This window comes from Sus scrofa, chromosome 4, assembly GCF_054392235.1.
Source record: "Sus scrofa isolate SSC_HxYL_T2T_F1_AM1 chromosome 4, Sscrofa_HxYL_maternal_Yorkshire_Landrace_v2.0, whole genome shotgun sequence".
Classification (NCBI taxonomy): Eukaryota; Metazoa; Chordata; class Mammalia; order Artiodactyla; family Suidae; genus Sus; species Sus scrofa.
The window spans coordinates 70,863,496-70,882,776 of NC_139386.1; the positions used below are offsets into that span (position 1 = coordinate 70,863,496).

Below are 19,281 nucleotides of genomic sequence, written 5' to 3' on the forward strand. Positions count from 1 at the left end.
GAGCCACAACAGGAATTCCCTCGTATGTTCTTTATCCATTCACCCAACAACAAGTACTTTGGTCATTTCCATGTCTCAACTATTGTCAATTACACTGCAACAAACATGGAGGTGCAGATATTCTTTCACAGTAGTGATATCATTTCCTTTGGGTATGTATCCAGAAGTAGAATTGCTATATCATATTTTTAATTTTTTGAGGGACTTCCATACCTTTCCACCGTGGAAATTATCAATTTTACATTCCCACCAACAGTGCACAAGGGTTCCCTTTTCTCCACATCCTTGTCAGCACTTGTGTTTTTGATAACAGACATCATTAACGGATGTGAGGTAATATCTCATTGCAGGTCTGATTTGTATTTCCCTGATAACTAGTGATACCGAGCACTTTTTCAGGTACCTGTTGCCCATCTGACTATCTTCTTTGAAAAAATGTCTATTCAGATCTTCTGCCCAATTTTTAAAAATCATCGCCATTGAGTTGTATGAATTTCTTAAGTATTTTGGATATTAACCCTGATCAGATATACCATTTGCAAATATTTTCTTCCATTCTGTAGTGTGCCTTCTCATGCTGTAGAGGTATTTTGCTGTTGCTGGTTTTTTGTTTTTTTTTTTCTCTTTCCTCTGAAGAAACATCTTAGTTCCACTTTACTGTGCTTTTGTTGTCCAAAAAAAATTATTGCCAAGACCAATATCAAGGAGCTTTTTCTTTCTAGAAGTTTTACAGTTTTGAGTCTTACATTTAAGCCTTTAATCCATTTTGAGTTGATTTTTATATGTGGTGTGAGAAAAGGGTCCAATTTCCCTCTTTTGCAAGTGAATATCTAGTTTTCCCAACACCTTTTATTGAAGAGACCATCTTTTCTCAACTGAGTATTCTTGGTTCCCTTGTCAAGTATTTGTCTTATGCATGGCTAATTTCTGTGTTCTTGCTTTTGTCCTTTTGATCTACATGTCTATTTTTATGCCAGTAGTATACTGTTTCAATTATTCTTTGTAACATAGTTAGAAATCAGAAAATGCAATGAATGTCTCTAGCATTGTTCTTTCTCAAGATTTGCTCTGCTATTTGAGGGTTTTTTTTGTTTGTTTGTTTTCTTCATATTTTTAGGATTTAGGACTTTAGGATTGTTTTTTCTATTTTTATAAAAAATGCCATTGGAATTTTGATAGGGACTGCACTGAAACTTTAGGTGATTTTGGGTAGTATGGACAGCTTAACAATATTCCTTCTTCTAATTCAGTCACATAGAATATCTTTCCATCTATTTCTGTCCTCTTCAATTTATTTCACCAAAGAAAGTGTACTGGTGGTCCTTCACCTGCTGGGTTAAAGTTATTCCTACATATTTTGTTTTTGAGGCTATTGCTTTGATGCTTTTTCAGGTAGTTCATTGTTAGAAATGCAACTGATTTTTGTATGTTGATTTTGTATATTGCAAATTTACTAAAATTATGTATGCTAAGAGTTTGTTGCTTGAGTCTTTAGGTTTTTCCATATATAAAATCATGTCATCTCTAACAGAGAAAATTTTACTTCCTCCTGTCCAATTTTGACACCTTTCCTTATTCTTGCCTAAATGCTCTGGCTAGGACTTCCAGTACTTTGTTGGACAGGAGTGGTGAAGAGTCTTGTTCCTGATCTTAGAGGAAAAGCTTTTGCCATTGAGTATGATGTTATCTGAAAGCTTACCACACATGACCTTTATTATTTTAAGGAACATGCCTTCTACACCCAGTGTTTTTTTTTTGTCTTTTTAGGGATGCACCCACAGCATATGGAGGTTCCCAGGCTAGGGGTAGAGTCGGAGCTGTAGCCGCTGGTCTAAACCACAGCCACAGCAATGCAGGATCTGAGCCATGTCCCCAGCCTACACCACAGTTCATGGCAATGCCAGATTCTTTAGCCCACTGAGAGAGGGCAGGGATCAAACCTGCGTCCTCATGGATGCTAGTCAGATTTGTTTCTGCTGAGCCACAATGGGAACTCCCTTTCTATACCCAGTTTGCCAAGCGTTTTCATTATGAAAGGATGTTAAACTCTGTCAAATGCTCTTTCCATACTGAGATAATATGATTTTTATCTTTCATTCTATTAATGTGATATATCACATGTATCAATGTGTATAACCACCCTTACATCCTAGGGATAAATCCTACTTAATTGTGATTATAGTATCTGATCCTTTTAGTGTGCTACTGAATTTGGCTTGTTAATATTTTGTTGATAAATTTTACACTATATTCATCAGAGATATTGGCCTGTAGTTTCCTGTAGTTTTCTTTTCTTGCAGTGTCTTTATTTGGCGTTGGTATCTGGATAATCTTGGCCTCATAAAATGAGTTTGGGAGTGTATCCTCCTCTTTAAATTTTTGGTAGAGTTTGAGCAGAATTGGTATTGATTCTTTAATTATTCGGTATAATTCCTCATTGAAACCATTTGGTCCTGAGCTTTTCTTTGTTGGGAGGTGTTTGATTACTGCTTCAATCTCCTTACTTGTTATTCAGTCTTGGTAGGCTGCATGTTTTTAAGAATTTCTCTGGTTTCTTCTAGGTTATCCAATTTACGGGTATGCAATTATTCACAGTAATATTTTATAACCTTTTGTACTTCAGTAACCTAATATTTTTATTTATAATTTCATTTCTTTGATTCCTTTCTTTTTTTTCTTGGCTAGTCTACGTCAGTTTTCTTATATGTAAAACAGGAAAAGCATAACCACTTCACTATACTAGAACTACAGCCAAATTCAATAACATATCATAAACATCTAGCATACTTGTTAACTCTAATAGATGTCCAATATTATCCCTCCTTTCCTCTATCTTCTGCACCATCCAACCCAAGTTCTAAAATTTTTACTCTTTATTACTGAAATTTTCATATTAATACAAAAACAGAAGGAAGATTAAAAACAACCCTCTTTTCCCTACCCACCTCCCTTCCACATCACCCCTTCCCTGCTCAGATCATTTCAAAGCAAATCTCATTCACTATCATTTGTAAATACTCCCATATGTATCTCTAAAAAGTAAGTGCTTTTTTGGCAAACAAATACAATACCATTATCTCACCTAAATACAAAGTAATAATATTCTTTCATATCAAATTCGTTAATCGAATTCCCCTGATTATCTCAGGGGATTATCTCTGTTTGCACAAGTCAGACTGTAAGCAAGACTCTGTATGTTATGATTAGTTAACAGTCTCTTATGCTTCTTTGATTCTATATATTCCCCTCCTCTGTCTCATTTTCTCTCTTCTAATTTTGTTAATGCTGTTGTTCAAAAAAACCCAAGTTGTTTGTCCTTGAGTTTTCCAGACTCAGGATTTTTCCCTTTGCATCCTTGTGATGTGGCTTAAAATGTCCCTCTTGCCCCCTGTAATTTCTGTAAATTAGTAGTTAGTTCAGGATAGTTTTTTTGCTTGCGGTTTTTCTTTTTGCCAATACTGCTTCAGAGAGAATAGTTAGTTTCAACTGGAAGAACAAAATATTCCCTTGACTATTGTTTCATGATTTCTGGCAGCATTGATAATTATTGCTTAGATTCATTAATTCACCAAAAATTGCCAAATGGTGATTGCCTAATTTTAGAATTCCATATTCCTTTTTATTTGCTGAAATATTTCTGTAAAGAGAAACTTCCTGGCATCAAATATTTGATTACCCTGAGGTACAATCTGTATGGGAAAGGCAGATTAAATGTTTGATTTTCCACTTGATTTTTACCAGTTTTTTGAAAATAATAACTTTGGTCCCTTAATACCTGCTAAAATTTAATAATTTTAGATGAATATATAGACTTTAAAATATTAGGTATAATTCACTGCATTGCAATTATTATTCTTACCCATGTTCAAATTTTCTCTATTCTTTCCAGTAGAAGAGTAAATTGGCTTCTGAGCATTTTTGATGCAATCCTAGTGGTCTTTCATAGTGCTCTGGCCTTCTGGCATGATAAGATATTTTAGGCTCTTTTTGTACACTGTCTGCTCCTAACCTGGAATCAACCATAATTCCAAGGGACTCTGATCCCTTTTAGCTCGAAATACATTTTAAGACTAGAAACTAAATACTGGGGATACTCAATGTTTTGGGGTTGGTAATAGCGGACAGATCTAAGACAGATATGTCTTAAACTGAAATAAATTCAAGCTTACCAAAAAGTTAAAAAAAAAAAGAAAAGAATTCTTGTATACCCTCCACCTTCATCCAGATTACCAAAATGTTACCACGATAATGTCAACATTGTTAGTTGACATTCTGCTTTATTATTCTCTCCCACATATACATCTAGATACACACATATAATTTCCCTAAAATCATCTGAAGGTAATTTATATATATATAATACTCCTTTACTCATAAATACTTCAGGGTATAAGCATTTTTTAATATGGCCACAGTACCAAAACCAGTAATTAACACTGATATAATACTAATAGACCAACCCTGTTTAAGTTTACCCAATTATTCAAATAATTGTGCATACAGCAGAAGGAAATCCTGGATTATGTATGACAGGCATTCAACTGTCATGTGTTTTTTTATCTCCTTTAATTTATTTTTCTTTGATATTTATGCCCTTCACAGTTTTTTTTTTAAATAAGGGGCAGTTATTTTTTAATGGTTCTTCAAATTGTGTTTTTCAAATTTTTCCCCATGATTATATACAAGATACGCATTTTTGCAAGAATAACACAGAACTGACGTATTCCCTTCATGTCGAAAGGCACAGAGTGAGCCTTTTTTATTCAGCAGTATATCCTGGGGATTACTCTATAGCATGTGCAGAGATGGTCTTTCATTTTTTATAGCTATCTAGTACTCTACAGTGGATGTACTATAATTCATCTGCTCTTCTTCTTTTAATGGACATATTTTTTCAACAAAATAGCACAACAAGCTGTAGTCACTCACAGTTGTCTTTTTTTGGTGGTTTTGCCAGTGAGTCCTTGGAATATATTCATAGAAGTAGGACTGCTGGATCAGAGAATATATTTTTTGGACACTGAAAAAATTTCCCTCTGTAGTATTTGTACCAATCTGCATCCCCACTAGTAACATGTGAAAGGGCATATTTTCCCAGAGCCTTGGGGATTTTAACAAACTTGGGGGTATTTTAACAAACTTGATTTTTATAAATCTGATAGTTAGGTAGTGGTGGTGAATTTACATTTCTCTTATATTTTCAACGAGGCTGAGCATCTCTTCATGTAATTAAGAAGCATTTTCATTTCTTTCTGTGAAAAATCTGTTTAAATATCTATTTTTAGTGGAATATAAGTCTTTTATTTCTTATTTTTAGAAGTGCCCTATAATTAGAGCTATCAAGCTTTGCTTGTGATGCACACTGCAAATACTCAACAGTTATTTACTAAAGACTTAATGCAAGCTTCGTAGGCATATGAACAAAGTTTGTAAAATAGTAATTAAGTGATTATTCTGCACCAGGCACTGTAACAATAACTGTACTAGCCTAATCCACTAGAAAGATCCAGAGTCAGACTCTGGAGTATACACTGTTTGGGTCTGAGTTCTGGCTCATCCATTTATTGTGGATTCAAGGGGTTACTTAGGAAACTCTTAGAGCCCCTATTCTGGGGAAGGATAAGTCCCCAGTAAGCACCCAATATTCAGAGGAGTTGAAGGATGAGTCACACTGCCCCGCTAAAGGGTAACTGAATAGGCACCATTCAGCTCTACTATTTGGCCTTTTGACGGATGAATGAGAATGACAGGAGCCTGAAGAATTAGATACAGATATGAAAGATAATACCATCTGAACTTGGTTAGAGGCTGTGTAGGCAAAATAATGGCCTCTCAAAAATGCCTACATCCTAATCCTTGAATCCGTGAATATATCACACGGCAAAAAGGAGATTTGCATAATTAAGGTTAAAGAGGTTAAAATGAGATTATCCAGATTAGCTAGGTAGCCTCCAACTAATCATATGATTCCATAAAGTGGACAGCTTTTCCTGGATGCAGTTAGAGAGAGATGAGATGCTGCTGGTTTTGAAGATGCAGAAAGGAGACCATGCACCAGGAATGTAGTAGGTTCGAGAAGCTGGGGACAGCAAGGGAACAGATTTCCTCTAGAACTTCAGGAAGGAAAGAAGCCCTATTACACCTGATTTTAGTCCAGGAAGATTCATGTTTAACTCCTAAACTACAGAACTGTAAGATAATACATTTTTGTTGTTTCTATTTGTTACAACAGCAACAGAAAACTAATACAGTGGCTAAAGGAAGGGAAAGACTAATGAATAAGACATTTATCTAATTCTCACAATTTAAAAAAAAAGCCTTAAAAATAACATTAGACTCTTTATTTTTCCATTTTAAGTAGAATAATTATTATCTTTATCAGAATTCACATATTAAAAGTCACATAAAAATAATTTCAGTGAAATTAAAACTGATTTAGAGTATAACAGTTTTTTATAAATGTTAAGAAAACTATCTTTAGTGAAGATTTCAGTATTTTATAAATGTTAAGAAAAATATCGTTAGTGAACCCTCAGAATTGTTAATGAAAGATTTAAAAAGTTGCATTGATTTTTATTACTATATTCTAGACTTAAGTGCCAGCTCACCACACATTGTAGTAAGTCATTCTTTTTGACTATTGTTTTAGTACCTTGCCTGATAGCCACATTTTCTTATTGAGAAAAATGCATGACTGTGAGCTTCCTGGTCAGCAGAGGGCGCCATGGGGCAGGCTCTCCCTCTCATCAAAAGGTTCTTTCCAGGCTGGCAAAGGACAGTGGTTTTGGCTCTGGGAGCCTGTGTTTCCTCTGTATAACCTGGTACTCTAGAATAAGAGGCGTGAGACTTGGAATAATTTTTTTTCAATGACAATTTTTTTCAATAAAATCTTATTTATAACAACTGTTGGCATCTTCCTCAATAAAAATGAAAAATAATAAATATACAATAAATTTCAGCAATTTCCATGAAGTCTTCAAAAAGAGAAACATTAAGTAAGCAGTGAAAGTCTGCAGTGTTTAGCAACTTAATTAAATGGAAAGTCCCCAGAGTTAGTGCTTAGGAGAGAGAGAGAAAGACAGGGGAGGATGAGTCCTGAGGATGATATTTAACCAAGTATAAGGACTTCCACAACTTTATCCAGTGAGGGTGAAACCCATTTTCAGTCCAAAGAAAAATCAAGGATGTTTCTTAGCCTACCAAAAAAAAAAAAAGGTTGGTATAAAAAAACCAACAAGACTGCAAGTCAGAGCCCAAGGAAAAAAGGGAAGGATAAGGGCCAAGCTGTCACACAAGCTAGTTTATGGCTCAGGCAGCCAGGCTTTGCAGAACACACTGCAATGAGCAAATGTACCTAGAAGTGGTGATAATTATGTCTTTGTACTTAAAATGAACACAGAGTACAAATACAAGAGCAGAAATAATTAAATTTCTGCAAATTATAGGAAAGTCACCGTATAAGAAGGAGAACAGCTGGGCAAAGACAATGACGGACAGAAGAGGACTAGAAAAGCAGGACAAAGCCAGGAGACCACATCTGCCACTTATTCTACTTGCTATGGTATACAGTCATGACTTAGTTTGGCACAGAGATAGTACAGAAATAATTTTAAAATTATGATGGCTTATTAAAAGAAATTCATACTTAAGAGTATATTCTTAATTTTTAGTGAAATCAGAAATGTATTTTTATGGTACAAAATTCAAAAGGTATATTCCTTTTTGGAATATAAGGATACTGACTATACTGCTTTTGTAAAAATATTATAATTATTACCTTATAGTTTATTACTTTAAAATGTCACGATTTATATGATTCCATTTTTTTGTACTGTACTTTCTATCACTTTCTTTCTACCTATATATCTAAACACCAGGCCAAATTTCAATATATTTCCTGTTTTGACAGATATCTGGACCAATAATCACCAAATATTGATAGCTATTTATATGTACTTCTTCTTTTTCCAACTACACATCTTAACATCAGGTTCCTTTGTTTTTGTTTTTCAGCCAAAATAACGTATCACAACAGACTGAAGGCAGAAGCAGATATGAAAGCCCAGAAATTTTCTCTAACCAAATTCGAAACATAAAAGAGATTTTCAAAAATGTAAACACTCACAATATTAACAAAAATGTAAACTTTCTCACAAATGTTTACAAAAATGTAAAGTTTCTCACAAACATCTTATTTTGGAAAACAGTTATTTTTCATTAAGATGTCATTTTTGTTACCATAATGGTTTTTTCAGTGCTATTTCTTAAATGAATAAATGTAAAATTTTTATCCATTTTAACTTCTAACATGATAAATATTGATAAATATAATTACATAAATTAAAGCTTCTGGGGTCCTCTATATAATTTTTAGGAGTATAAAGGGGTCATAAGACCAAAAAAATGAGAACCTTTAGTTCAGTGACTCCTAAATATATAACTCTAAATCAAATCTCCCTCATGATCAACAACTCATAAATTTGTTTAACAGACAATTCTAAATAAACAATCCAAAGGAGGAGTTCCCGTCGTGGCGCAGTGGTTAACGAATCCGACTAGGAACCATGAGGTTGCGGGTTCAGTCCCTGCCCTTGCTCAGTGGGTTGACGATCCAGCGTTGCCGTGAGCTGTGGTGTAGGTTGCAGACGCGGCTCGGATCCCACCTTGCTATGGCTCTGGTGTAGGCCGGTGGCTACAGCTCAGATTAGACCCCTGGCCTGGGACCCTCCACATGCTGCGGGAGCGGCCCAAGAAATAGCAAAAAGACAAAAAAAAAAAAAAAAAAAAAAAAATCCAAAGGAGAATTCTTGGTACTACCCTTAACTGTCAAATTTGCTATTTCCACAGTTTTTCTGATTTTGTCAAACAGTACCAAAATTCATCTAGTTGTTCATCCCCCAAACCTAGGAATCATCACTGATTTCTTCTACAAGAGATCCATTAACAAGTTCCATTGACACTACTGTTATAATATACTCCCTACTGTATCACTTTTCACCACCTTCACAACTATCATCCCACTGTAAATAAGGTACCATCTTATTCCCTTGGCATCTTGCAATTAAAAAAAAAAAAAAACCTACTGAGTAAGGTTTTCCAAAGGTAGCTTATAGAAGAGTACAAGCATTTTTCATATTGTCATCATCATCACATAGATACAGGCAGAATTCAAATAGTTTATATATTAGTTTTCATTTTTATTATAGTGATTCAGTGATTACAGTGATTCAGTTTTCTCTAACCAAATTCTAAAACTCTCCCAACTCAGAAGAACAGATATATTTCATGTAATAACTTTCATAAAAGGATCAAAGCATATAACTTTTAAAATGTTAGCACCAAATAAATTATATTTGAACACTTTATGTTTCACAAACTCACACAGTGGATTTAAATGTAAATTCTATATTCTATTTTCATTAGTTGGATAGTTCAACTTACCTTATCAAGTTCATCTGAAATTGCAATACCTGGGATTCAAGAGAAATAAAGTTTCAGAAGCAATTCTTAATAATCCAATTCTAAAAAGAAAAATTCTACTTGTACAACCAGTGCATTTTCCATTCTATTTTTTCTTCTTAAGAGTGCTTCATAATAATGTGGTACATACATCCTTTCTACTGGTGAAAATGAATTGAGAATTTAAGTCAACCAAAACAGTGTGATCTGCTGGAACAATGCAAATCATTCAACAAAAACAAAACAAGTAACATACTGCTTGTAGGCTATTAAATGAAGAGCAAACTTGCACAGACAGCTGTGGAGATGTTGTCCTTATGTGATAATGATAATCAAGGACAACTTAGCATGTTATAATTTTGTTCCTTTTTAAGAATTGATTCAGATTGCTAGAGTGACAAAATACTAAGGCAGAAAGGTAGCTGGAGATCATGTATTTTAATTCCTTTAATTTCCAGATGAGAACAGAGACTAGAGAGCCTAAGGATTTTGTCCCACGTGCACTGAGGTTAACAGCTTCTTGAATCAATGGATAATGTTTCCTCCTCACGAGTTCCCCTTCTCCCATCCACACTTTCCCCACTGTACATCAGTCCAATTTCTGTCTTTAACATTTTTCTAAAATTACTCTAAGTTAGCAACATAAAAAGTTGAGGTCCTTAATTTGTTTCTTTGCAATGGTAGACTCTGTTAACTTCACTCTCTTTCTTGAAATGCTGGCCTCTCTTTTTCATCCTCTTCTTTATCTCCTTCACAGGAATCCTCTTCTTTGGGGCTAGGGCATCCTCTCCTAAAATACCAAGGGTATACTTTCCTTGGTAACCTAATCCATACCACTGACATTTTTATCTTCTTTGGCTAGCAAACCTTCATGACCAGCAGTCCTTCTTCCTGAGCTAGGTGCTGAATCCCTGCGAGCATTTCAATTGCAAAATGCCAGGCTAAAGACACCATCCTCTCCATCTCACTTCCTCCTTTTTTGAACACTGGTGTGCCTATGGCTGCACACAGGCGCTGTGGCCAGGCATTGCAGCAGGTGCAGCCAGCCCTCAGGTTTGGGCCAAACCCCAGTGTGGGATGGGCCAAGAGACAAGGAGGGTTCTAAAGTGTGAAGTCCAAGGACACAGAGAAAATAAGAACAGATAGAAGCCAAAGTCCAGCAGACTATGAAGCACAAGAAAGAATAAGCTGGGTTGGAAAAGAAAATCTGAAAATAGTCTCAAGAAAATAAATCTGAGTAAAGATTGCCTCATTGCTCAAGCACAGAATGTCTGTGGAGGATACTTTACCAACTGCTGTATTATCTCAGTCCACTAAACTAATATATTAATCACACACAAAGTAGAAAAAATAAGCCTACTTCATCTCAATAAATGGCACCATTCTTCCCCTATAGATAAAACTAGAAACACAGGTGTACTCAAGATGCATTTTTCGCAACAATATCCTGTGAGAAAGTCTTTTTTCGTAACAGTTGGCAACCAAGAACTTTTATGTGTCACTACACTAAAAGGAAGTTGAGCCATGACTGGGGATTTGAGGTGACCTAAGCTTAACAATTATTCAAAGACTTGCTGTATCACAAAGGTAGCTCTTTGAACAATATGAGAGAGGGCTTCATGCAGCTAGGCAGTGTCACTATTGGCTGTGTGTGGCAAAGACCGTCCAGCAGGGGAGTACAATCTGAGACAGAGATCCCAAAGCTTTTCAGGCAATCATGAGCACTTCTAAATGTCTTACATACCACACATTTATGAATGTCTGGGTTTAAAAAGCATATGGAATTATTAAGGGTCCCTTGGAATAACTAAGATTTCAAGATAATTTAGGTATTTTACAGAGTACCAAATGGTTTATGTCACAGTCTATAGGAGATTTAAAGCATATTATTCCAGTTTATAAAAGCCAAATATATATCTTAAATGCTTTGTATTTACATTAATGTATTATAAAAAGTTCCTTTCCAATATTATTTCAAGATCAAAACTGAATATATTGTTTAAAAATAAATGTTTAAAAGACAATCTATTTTAAAAGACAGAAAAATAGAGTAGATATATAAAATGAAATTCTCTTTCTCATCCAAAATCATAAAAATTAGATATATGGAATTAAAAAACCCATTACTCATCTGTCTGGGATTTTTGAAACTCTCTTGATTGTTTCTGCATTAATGCCCTTGGCCCTACAAAAAGAGTTTCCTAACTCAATTTTTAGAAAGCTTAAATTTCTCTTACACCTCAGACTTACGAATCCACTATTCGTAAAGGCAGCAGTAATAGAGTGTAGCCAAGAACTAACAAATAAATCAAAGGGCCTGGAGTTCCCATCATGGCTCAGTGGCTAATGAATCCGAGTAGGAACTATGAGGTTGTGGGTTCGATCCCTGGCCTTGCTCAGTGGGTTAAGGATCCGGCGTTGCCGTGAGCTGTGGTGTAGGTTGCAGACGCGGCTCGGATCCCACATTGCTGTGACTCTGGTGAAGGCCGGCAGCTACAGCTCTGATTAGACCCCTAGCCTGGGAACCTCCATATGCTGTGGGTGCGGCCTTAGAAGAGGCAAAAATGAGACAAAAATAAAATAAAATAAAATAAGTATAGTTCCTATACTATTAAATAAATAAATAAATCAAAGGGCCTTGAATGGTCAAAATACACACCACACAGAACTTACACCTCACTCATGAGCTAGCTCCTTGCATCCTGTCTACTGTCCATTATAGCAAGTATCAGGACCTGTTTTGCAGGGCCAAGAAAATTAAGATGAATAAAAAGGCTGTTATGAAGACATAATAATGTGTGAGCACTGATGGGTCCCAGAATAAAGCACAAATTAACTAAATGGGAAACTTGGTCTGGGGATAATTGTTCTAAGTGTCTGGTCTTACAAAATTTTTCAGATACCTAATATATTTCCTTAACATTTAAATATTTTGATGATTTTGCCTAAGAATTTATCTAAATAAATCTCTACTACTTATAATTCTTTAGGCTCTCCATTACTCATGTCAAACTACCTAGGATTTTTTCTCTTCTATATTTCATTTTTATTCTTTTTTAAAATTTTATTGGAGTATAGTTGACTTACAATGTTGCATTAGTTTCAGGTGTACAGCAAAGTGAATCAGTTATACATATAAATATATCCATTATTTTTTTCCCATAGACATTATTACAAACTATAGAGTATACAAACTACTGTATAAAATAGATGATAAAGAACCTACTGTACAGCACAGGAAAATGTACTCAATGGTTTGTAAGTAATCTGTATTTCATTTTTAATCAAAGCTTAAACCAAGTAAAAGCAGATGAAAGAATGTTGAAGAACACTTCTTTACAGAAGCATGAAGCTCTAATGAGAACCATTTATACTGAGTAGCCAAAATATTTCTCTCAGTGCCTAGCAGAACATACGTAGCTATTCCCTGAGAGAAGACTAACCATTTTTAAGTATTTAATTAACTCTTAAAAATCTATCATATTTCAAGTTGTATTTTTAAAGTTTATAGAAAATAAGGAACAATGGGGAACAGAATATGCAGGAGAAAATATAGTGGGCTGCTACAACATGTCATAAGGAAATGATAAGGCCCAGCATTTGATTACGGGATGCTTGGTGCATACAGAACACACTCTCTTCCTTAAAACCAGAGTGAGTTCTTAAAGGAAATACGGTTCTTTCACAATAGCCAGAGGCTTGGCTTAAGGCAGCAGTGGTGTCCAGAGAGAAGTGTGCTTCTTCAGGAAGCAGTGGGAAAGCAGTTCCCTTAGAAACTAAGCTTATCTTCTAGGTAAGGAGGCAAGGGCTCCCACAGGCATATGAGGTTGGTTTCTGATTCTGCTGTAGTGCAAACCTATCTGGATGCTTTGTGTCCTTCAACTTATGGGTGTTCCCATTTATTCCAACCTTCAAAGGGATCTCAGTGGTATCAGAAATTTATTCCCAGCTGTGCTGGATTAAGTAAACAAGCGCTATCTGTGCCACTAAGATTTCATTTTCCTAGGCATCAGGTTAGCCACAGAGTTAGAATCAGGTTGTAGCTAGAAGAAAGGAAAGTAGCCAACTGTTCACAATTCTTTACAGCTGAGTGTAATTCATTTCATGAGAGTAGGGCAGATGATTCATATGGTATGAAAAAGAACTAGCTATTTCTCCAAAGTCTGATTCCCTACTGGAAAAAAAAAAAACAAAAAAACCAATAATATCAGAATGTAGAGACAGTCTCTCCCAATTCTTCCTTTTTCAAAAAGATTTTTTTTTTTCAATTGTGAAATAACACACAGACATAGAACAGAGCATGCAGGTTGAAAACAGCAGTGCTGTGCTGGAGCTGGTTCAAACTGGCTTCTGAAAAACCAACCCAGCACAACTCTTCCCAACTCCTCATTTGGCAACATCACTTTGGTAACTTAAAAGGAGACACGGTAGTTGCATTTACAGCATGGAACTTGGCAAATGCTCCAAATTATGGGTTATTTTTAGAATCAGCATACCAGCACACCACTGAGTATAAAGCTTTGTGTTAAAAGTCAATACCCCTATAAGTGTCACACATATTAAACAGAACACTGCTGACACCCTGGAACTACCCCTGACTATTTGTCAATTAAAACACTCTTTAGGAAGGCTGCTCACTACTTTCAGAGCAAGGGGAATTCTAGCTACAAATTGAGAGATTCTATCTTCGATGTGGTTACCCTAGATCAAAAGTTAACAAAACTTTCTGAAAAAGAGGTAAACAGCAAATATTTTATACTCCATGAGTCACAGATGGTCTGTATTGTATCCATATACATTTTTTTCTTCTTCTTTTAAACAACCATTTTAAAATATAAGAAACAGAATTATCAGCTCATGCGTCACAAAAACAGGCTGGAACTGGCTCACAGGTCAGAGTATGCTGACCCTGCTCTAGGAGCACATGCTCATTTTTATCCTTGACTAGCTCTTTCAGTCTTCAAAGGACACTACAGTATCTACAGTATCATTTTTAAAAGACAATAAAGTATACCACTGCATGAATGTACCAGGATTTCTTTATCCATTTTTCTTTCTCTAATAAAAGGTACTTAATTTCCAACTTTTCCTATTATGAATCCCACCGCAGTAAAGAGTAGACACATACCTTGGAGATGGCTGCACTCACAATGGATATATTTCCCATCCTTTTTCTGTACCATGTTATCTGTCACCTAGATTTTCTGAAATATGGTCCCTCTTTGATTTTTTGGAAGCTTTCTACTTGGTTTTTACTCACCTCTCAGAAAAATTCCTTTTCCATGTCCTCAACAAGAACACTTTTCTCTCTGTATCTCAAATGTTGATGATATGTGTTGAGGGGAGGAGATTGTGGATTCTTTTTCCCTATGTACTAAAGATTCCCATATTTACATCCATAATCAAACTTCTCAAGTAGGCTATAATTACAATGATAGAGATGGACTGCTGGGAACAGAGGAAGGCTGTGAACACCGTTTGGATGCCCCAAGGTGTCCAAAACTGGAGTTTGAAGTAACATTCCTCCGTCACCCTCAAACCCTCTAGAATTCTTATCTCAGGCAGAGGAAGCACCCAGTCACCTTGATTATAAACAAAACCAAAAAATAAAAACAACCTAAGCATATCATTCTCATTTCAGTCTCACCCTTCATTCATAGCAATGAATCTTAATCTTTTAATCTACATTTCTTAAACTAGTCCCTCTTTTCTATCCCAGGATCTCTTCATCTTGTCTTTGCCCTGAGTCAAGGATGGCATCAATTCTATCTTCCACTCCACACCAAAGTGATGCTTCAAAAACACAGGATCCATAACCTGCTTACAAGATCCCTGCAGCATAAAATTCCTCGGCCCCTGGCTCCCCTGCTGCCAAGACTTCTCTTTTCATTGTCTTTATTACTCATTTCATCCTCAATGCCTCAATAATACAAAGTTTCCTCCTTTGAAATTTTTCTTTGAGTTTTCTTCTTTCTTCTTGTACACATGCTTCTCTCTCTGTAAGGAACATCCCTCCTCATGATAATCTCTACTCTCCTTTTTCCTAAGCTTCACTTTTTTATCCTTATACCTTCCATTCAGGTACCATCTCCACCAGGCTGGCCCTAAACCTCCTTGTTGGAGGCTTTTTTACAGTTGCACAGTTCTCCTAAAGCACCTGTACAAGCCTTTGAAATTCTGCTGTTCACACCCATCTCTCCTACTAAAAGGTTCTTGAGGTGTGCACACATGCTGTTCACCTTCCATTCCCACATAACTGTGTGAAGACTAGATAAATGAATGTGGTAAATGAATAAACAAAAAACTGCCATATTATCTGCTTCCATTTTCATTCATAGGCTGTTATTCTCTAACTACTCAGGCTGTTTGTCAAAAAAAGACTTTTGGGGGATGCTCATGATTGATGAACTAAAAAAGTCATTTGTTATTTTTTTCTTGGCCGAGTCCATATGGCTATTATCAGTCACAGAGCATAAATATCTGTCCTCTGTTCTCCCAACAGCTGGGCTCTCTTCCTTGGAAAAGCTCCAGCCAGTGTTTCACATGAACTACAATCTGTAGACCAACATCTAAATGGACTAAAGATACTCATCCAATCATTGCCTCGCTTCAGAGAAAACTGCCAAAAGCAGCAAAAGCCTGAGGCTCCTACTTGCTTACAGATCTATTTATTTTTAGGCATAACTCCTTCAATAAATAGGCCACAGTTAAAGCTAAAGATCTCAGCAAACAAATCAAATCTGCAAATATCAAAACCCAGGTCAGCTGATATCAAAGGATTACACTTAGAGAAGCACAAGGCAGATCTGCAGTGAAGAAAAAGTGAGGGAGGGGTCACAAAGATGTTTCAGGAAGAAATGAAACCACAGCTGGCACTCACCCAGCAAATCATGACTGAGTTATAGGCTAATCACTGTGCTACACGCTGGGGCGTCCAGGTGCAGGATGCCCCCACCTCCCTGCAGCTCAAAGTCCAGGGTTCTGTGAAAACAGATCAGAGCATTTAAGTGTATGCAGAAAAAAGCATGCAAGCACAAGAAGAGGGGTACTAAACCCAGTCCAGAGAAAGACAGAGCAATAAACCATTAAGTGGCATTTGAGCTGAGGCTAAAGAGAGGAGCAGAAAGTGGCTTGGTGGAAATGGGAGTGGTGGAGACAAGCAGGGGGCAGGCACAGCATAAGCTAACACACAAAACGGAGGAACATCAGTGAGTGTGAAAAACTCCCAGGTTGCTGCTGCATAACTAGCCTGACGATGAGTCATGAGAGATGATATGGAAACACGATTAAAGGTCAGAGTATGGAGCTCCTTCCATAAAGTTCTAAGGAGCCCCTGAAACACTGTAGCAAGTGATATCAGGTCTTCACTTTAGATCCACCATTCTGGGTGCAGTGAGGGCTGACTGGAGGAACAGACAAACAACAGTGGGGGCAGGACTGGTTATTCATTCTCAAACCTTTTCCATATTTCTCCTAGGCGCGCAAGCCAGACCACATTGCCCAGCCTACCCTGCAGTCAGCTGTAGAATGTGGGTGATTTAATGTGGGCACATCCATCTCTAGGCATTAGAAACCAGCCCCCATAACCCTCTCTTGTCTCTTTCTGCTTGCAGGACCCTTGGAAGTCAAGTGCTAAAGATGGCAGAATAACAGGACAGAATAGCATATCTCTGTCACCCTGCCCCAAGCTATTCCCTGAGTGACTAATACTTGCATCAGATTAAGCCAGAGATTGTGGCCATGAGACTCCCTTAACATAAGGTTACGGGGTCCCTCCAGCCATAAGCTCAGTAAGGGCAGGGGCTACACCTGCTTTTTTCTGTCAAAGAGCAGGAAAGAAATGAAACAAAATAGAACTTGTTAAACAGACAAACCAATGATCCGGTCAGTGGTGTTGGGAGTGTGAATTACAGAGTGCCAATAGGGGTGGAGAAGAGAATCAGACCTAAGACAGAGGAAGATGTGGGTAATTAATTATTAACAGTTAGGGAGAGAGATGAGTCTAGAAGGGCTCCAGTTTGGCTAAACCAGTAAGTGCTGGTGCCACCAGCTGAGATGAACCCTGCAGAATAAAGGTCACGTTAAAGAGGGCGATACCCTGAGTTTAGCATGGCAGTGGGATAGCCATGGGAGACAGGCTTTAGATATCCTGCATAAAAGCACAGACAGTCTGGATGGGAAATACTCATCTGAGCTAGCTGTGTGGGGGGATAAATCTATGAGGGAGGCTAAGGTTGGATGCAGAAAGCATTTGAAAGAACAGAGGCAGAGAATGAACTGTGGGAACAGCACTTAGAGTGGCAGGACAGAAAGAGGAGTGTCAGAATGAAGCCTACAAGAAATGACGTGAAGGATATTCAAGAACGATCAAATAAGGGTCAGGTCCCAGAAACAAGAAGATCTGAGATTCTGAAGAAAGTCACAGTAATCAATGGTGTTAAAACTACCAGAGCAATTTTGTAAGATGAGGAACACCGTTCATTCAGTTTGACAACCTGGACTCACTTGGTGAACAGGATGGGAAAGGTCTGAGCAGAATGGCAGGTGCAATAATGTAGCTGTATTTATAATATAGTTACAATAATGTGCAATAATGTAACTGCAGATGCAATAATGTAACTTGCACGGAGGTGTGAAAGCAAGTGTAGACCATGTGTGTTAACCACTGTGAAAACTGGGAAGAAAGAGGAAAAAGAAAGTCTGATGCTGTCTGGAAGGAAAAAGAAACTCTGATGCTGTCTGAGGTAACTCAAACTCAAGAGAGGAGCTTCTGCATGTTTGTTTTTAACATTTGTTGGTGCTACAGTGACTAACACAGACAGGTCCACTCATCACCTGGCTACTGAGCATTTGAAACATGGCTCATCCACGTTGAGATGTGCTGTAGAATGCAATTTGCACCACATTTTTGAAGACTCGGCATGAAAGAAAAGAATGTAAAATACCTCAACAATGTTTTTTACATGGAATACACATTATTAAATGGATAATAATTTGGAAATACTGAATTAAAATATTTACATTAATTTCATAAGTTTCTTTTTGCTTTTTTTGGTAACGTGCCTATTTGAAAATATAAAATCAAATATATATGATTTTAATATATTTGGCTCCTATTACACTTCTGTTGGGCAGTGCTTGGTTGAAGTATGTTATAGGCTGTTAGGAATAAACAGTAATAACACTAACAATACCTGAGGTAGGCAGAGTTGTGGGATAGTTCCCGAGACACACATCTGTGCAGTCCTTTCCCTCTGAGTCTGCATGGTGGAGCCACTAAATGTGAAAGGGTATCACTCTCTTGATTTGGTTACTAACCAGCTGACTGAATAAATCAGAAGGGAGGTTATGCTGGTAGCCCTGACCTAACCTAAGTGAGCCTCTTAAAAGATGGCAAAGCTTCAGAGAGTTGTTCCCCAGTGGCTTCAAGGAAGAAATAGCAAACCGTGGCATTCCCGTTGTGGCTCAGCGAGTTAGGAATTCAACATAGTGCCTCTGAGGATGCAAGTTCAAACCCCGGCTTCACTTAGTGGATTAAGGATCCAACGTTGCTGCGAGCTGTGGCGTAGGTTGCAGATGCAGCTGGGATTCAACTACTAACCTAGGAACTTTCATATGCTGCAAGTATACCCATAAAAAGAAAGAAAAAAAGAAGAAACAGCAAACCGTAAGAGAAGAAGGCCATAAGGCAAGGACCTATGAATGGCCTCCAATTTCTGAGAACAACCCTTGGCTGACAGCCAATGAGAAGTCAGGGATCTTGGGTCTGGTGTTGCTGTGGCTGTGGTGTAGGCCAGTGGCTGCAGCTCCGATTCGACCCAC

General features: G+C 37.1%; 1 protein-coding gene across 50 annotated transcripts in view; it reads right to left on the bottom strand.

Annotated features, from left to right (window-relative positions):
* The window catches only part of C4H8orf34 (chromosome 4 C8orf34 homolog), a 470,609-nt gene that overhangs the window by 361,389 nt on the left and 89,939 nt on the right, over positions 1-19,281 (bottom strand). For all 50 annotated transcript variants that reach the window (XM_085022191.1, XM_085022168.1, XM_085022172.1 and 47 more), the window contains one exon: positions 9,442-9,470. In XM_085022191.1, coding sequence (XP_084878317.1) covers positions 9,442-9,470 — 29 coding nt within the window. The remainder of the gene's footprint in view (positions 1-9,441; positions 9,471-19,281) is intronic.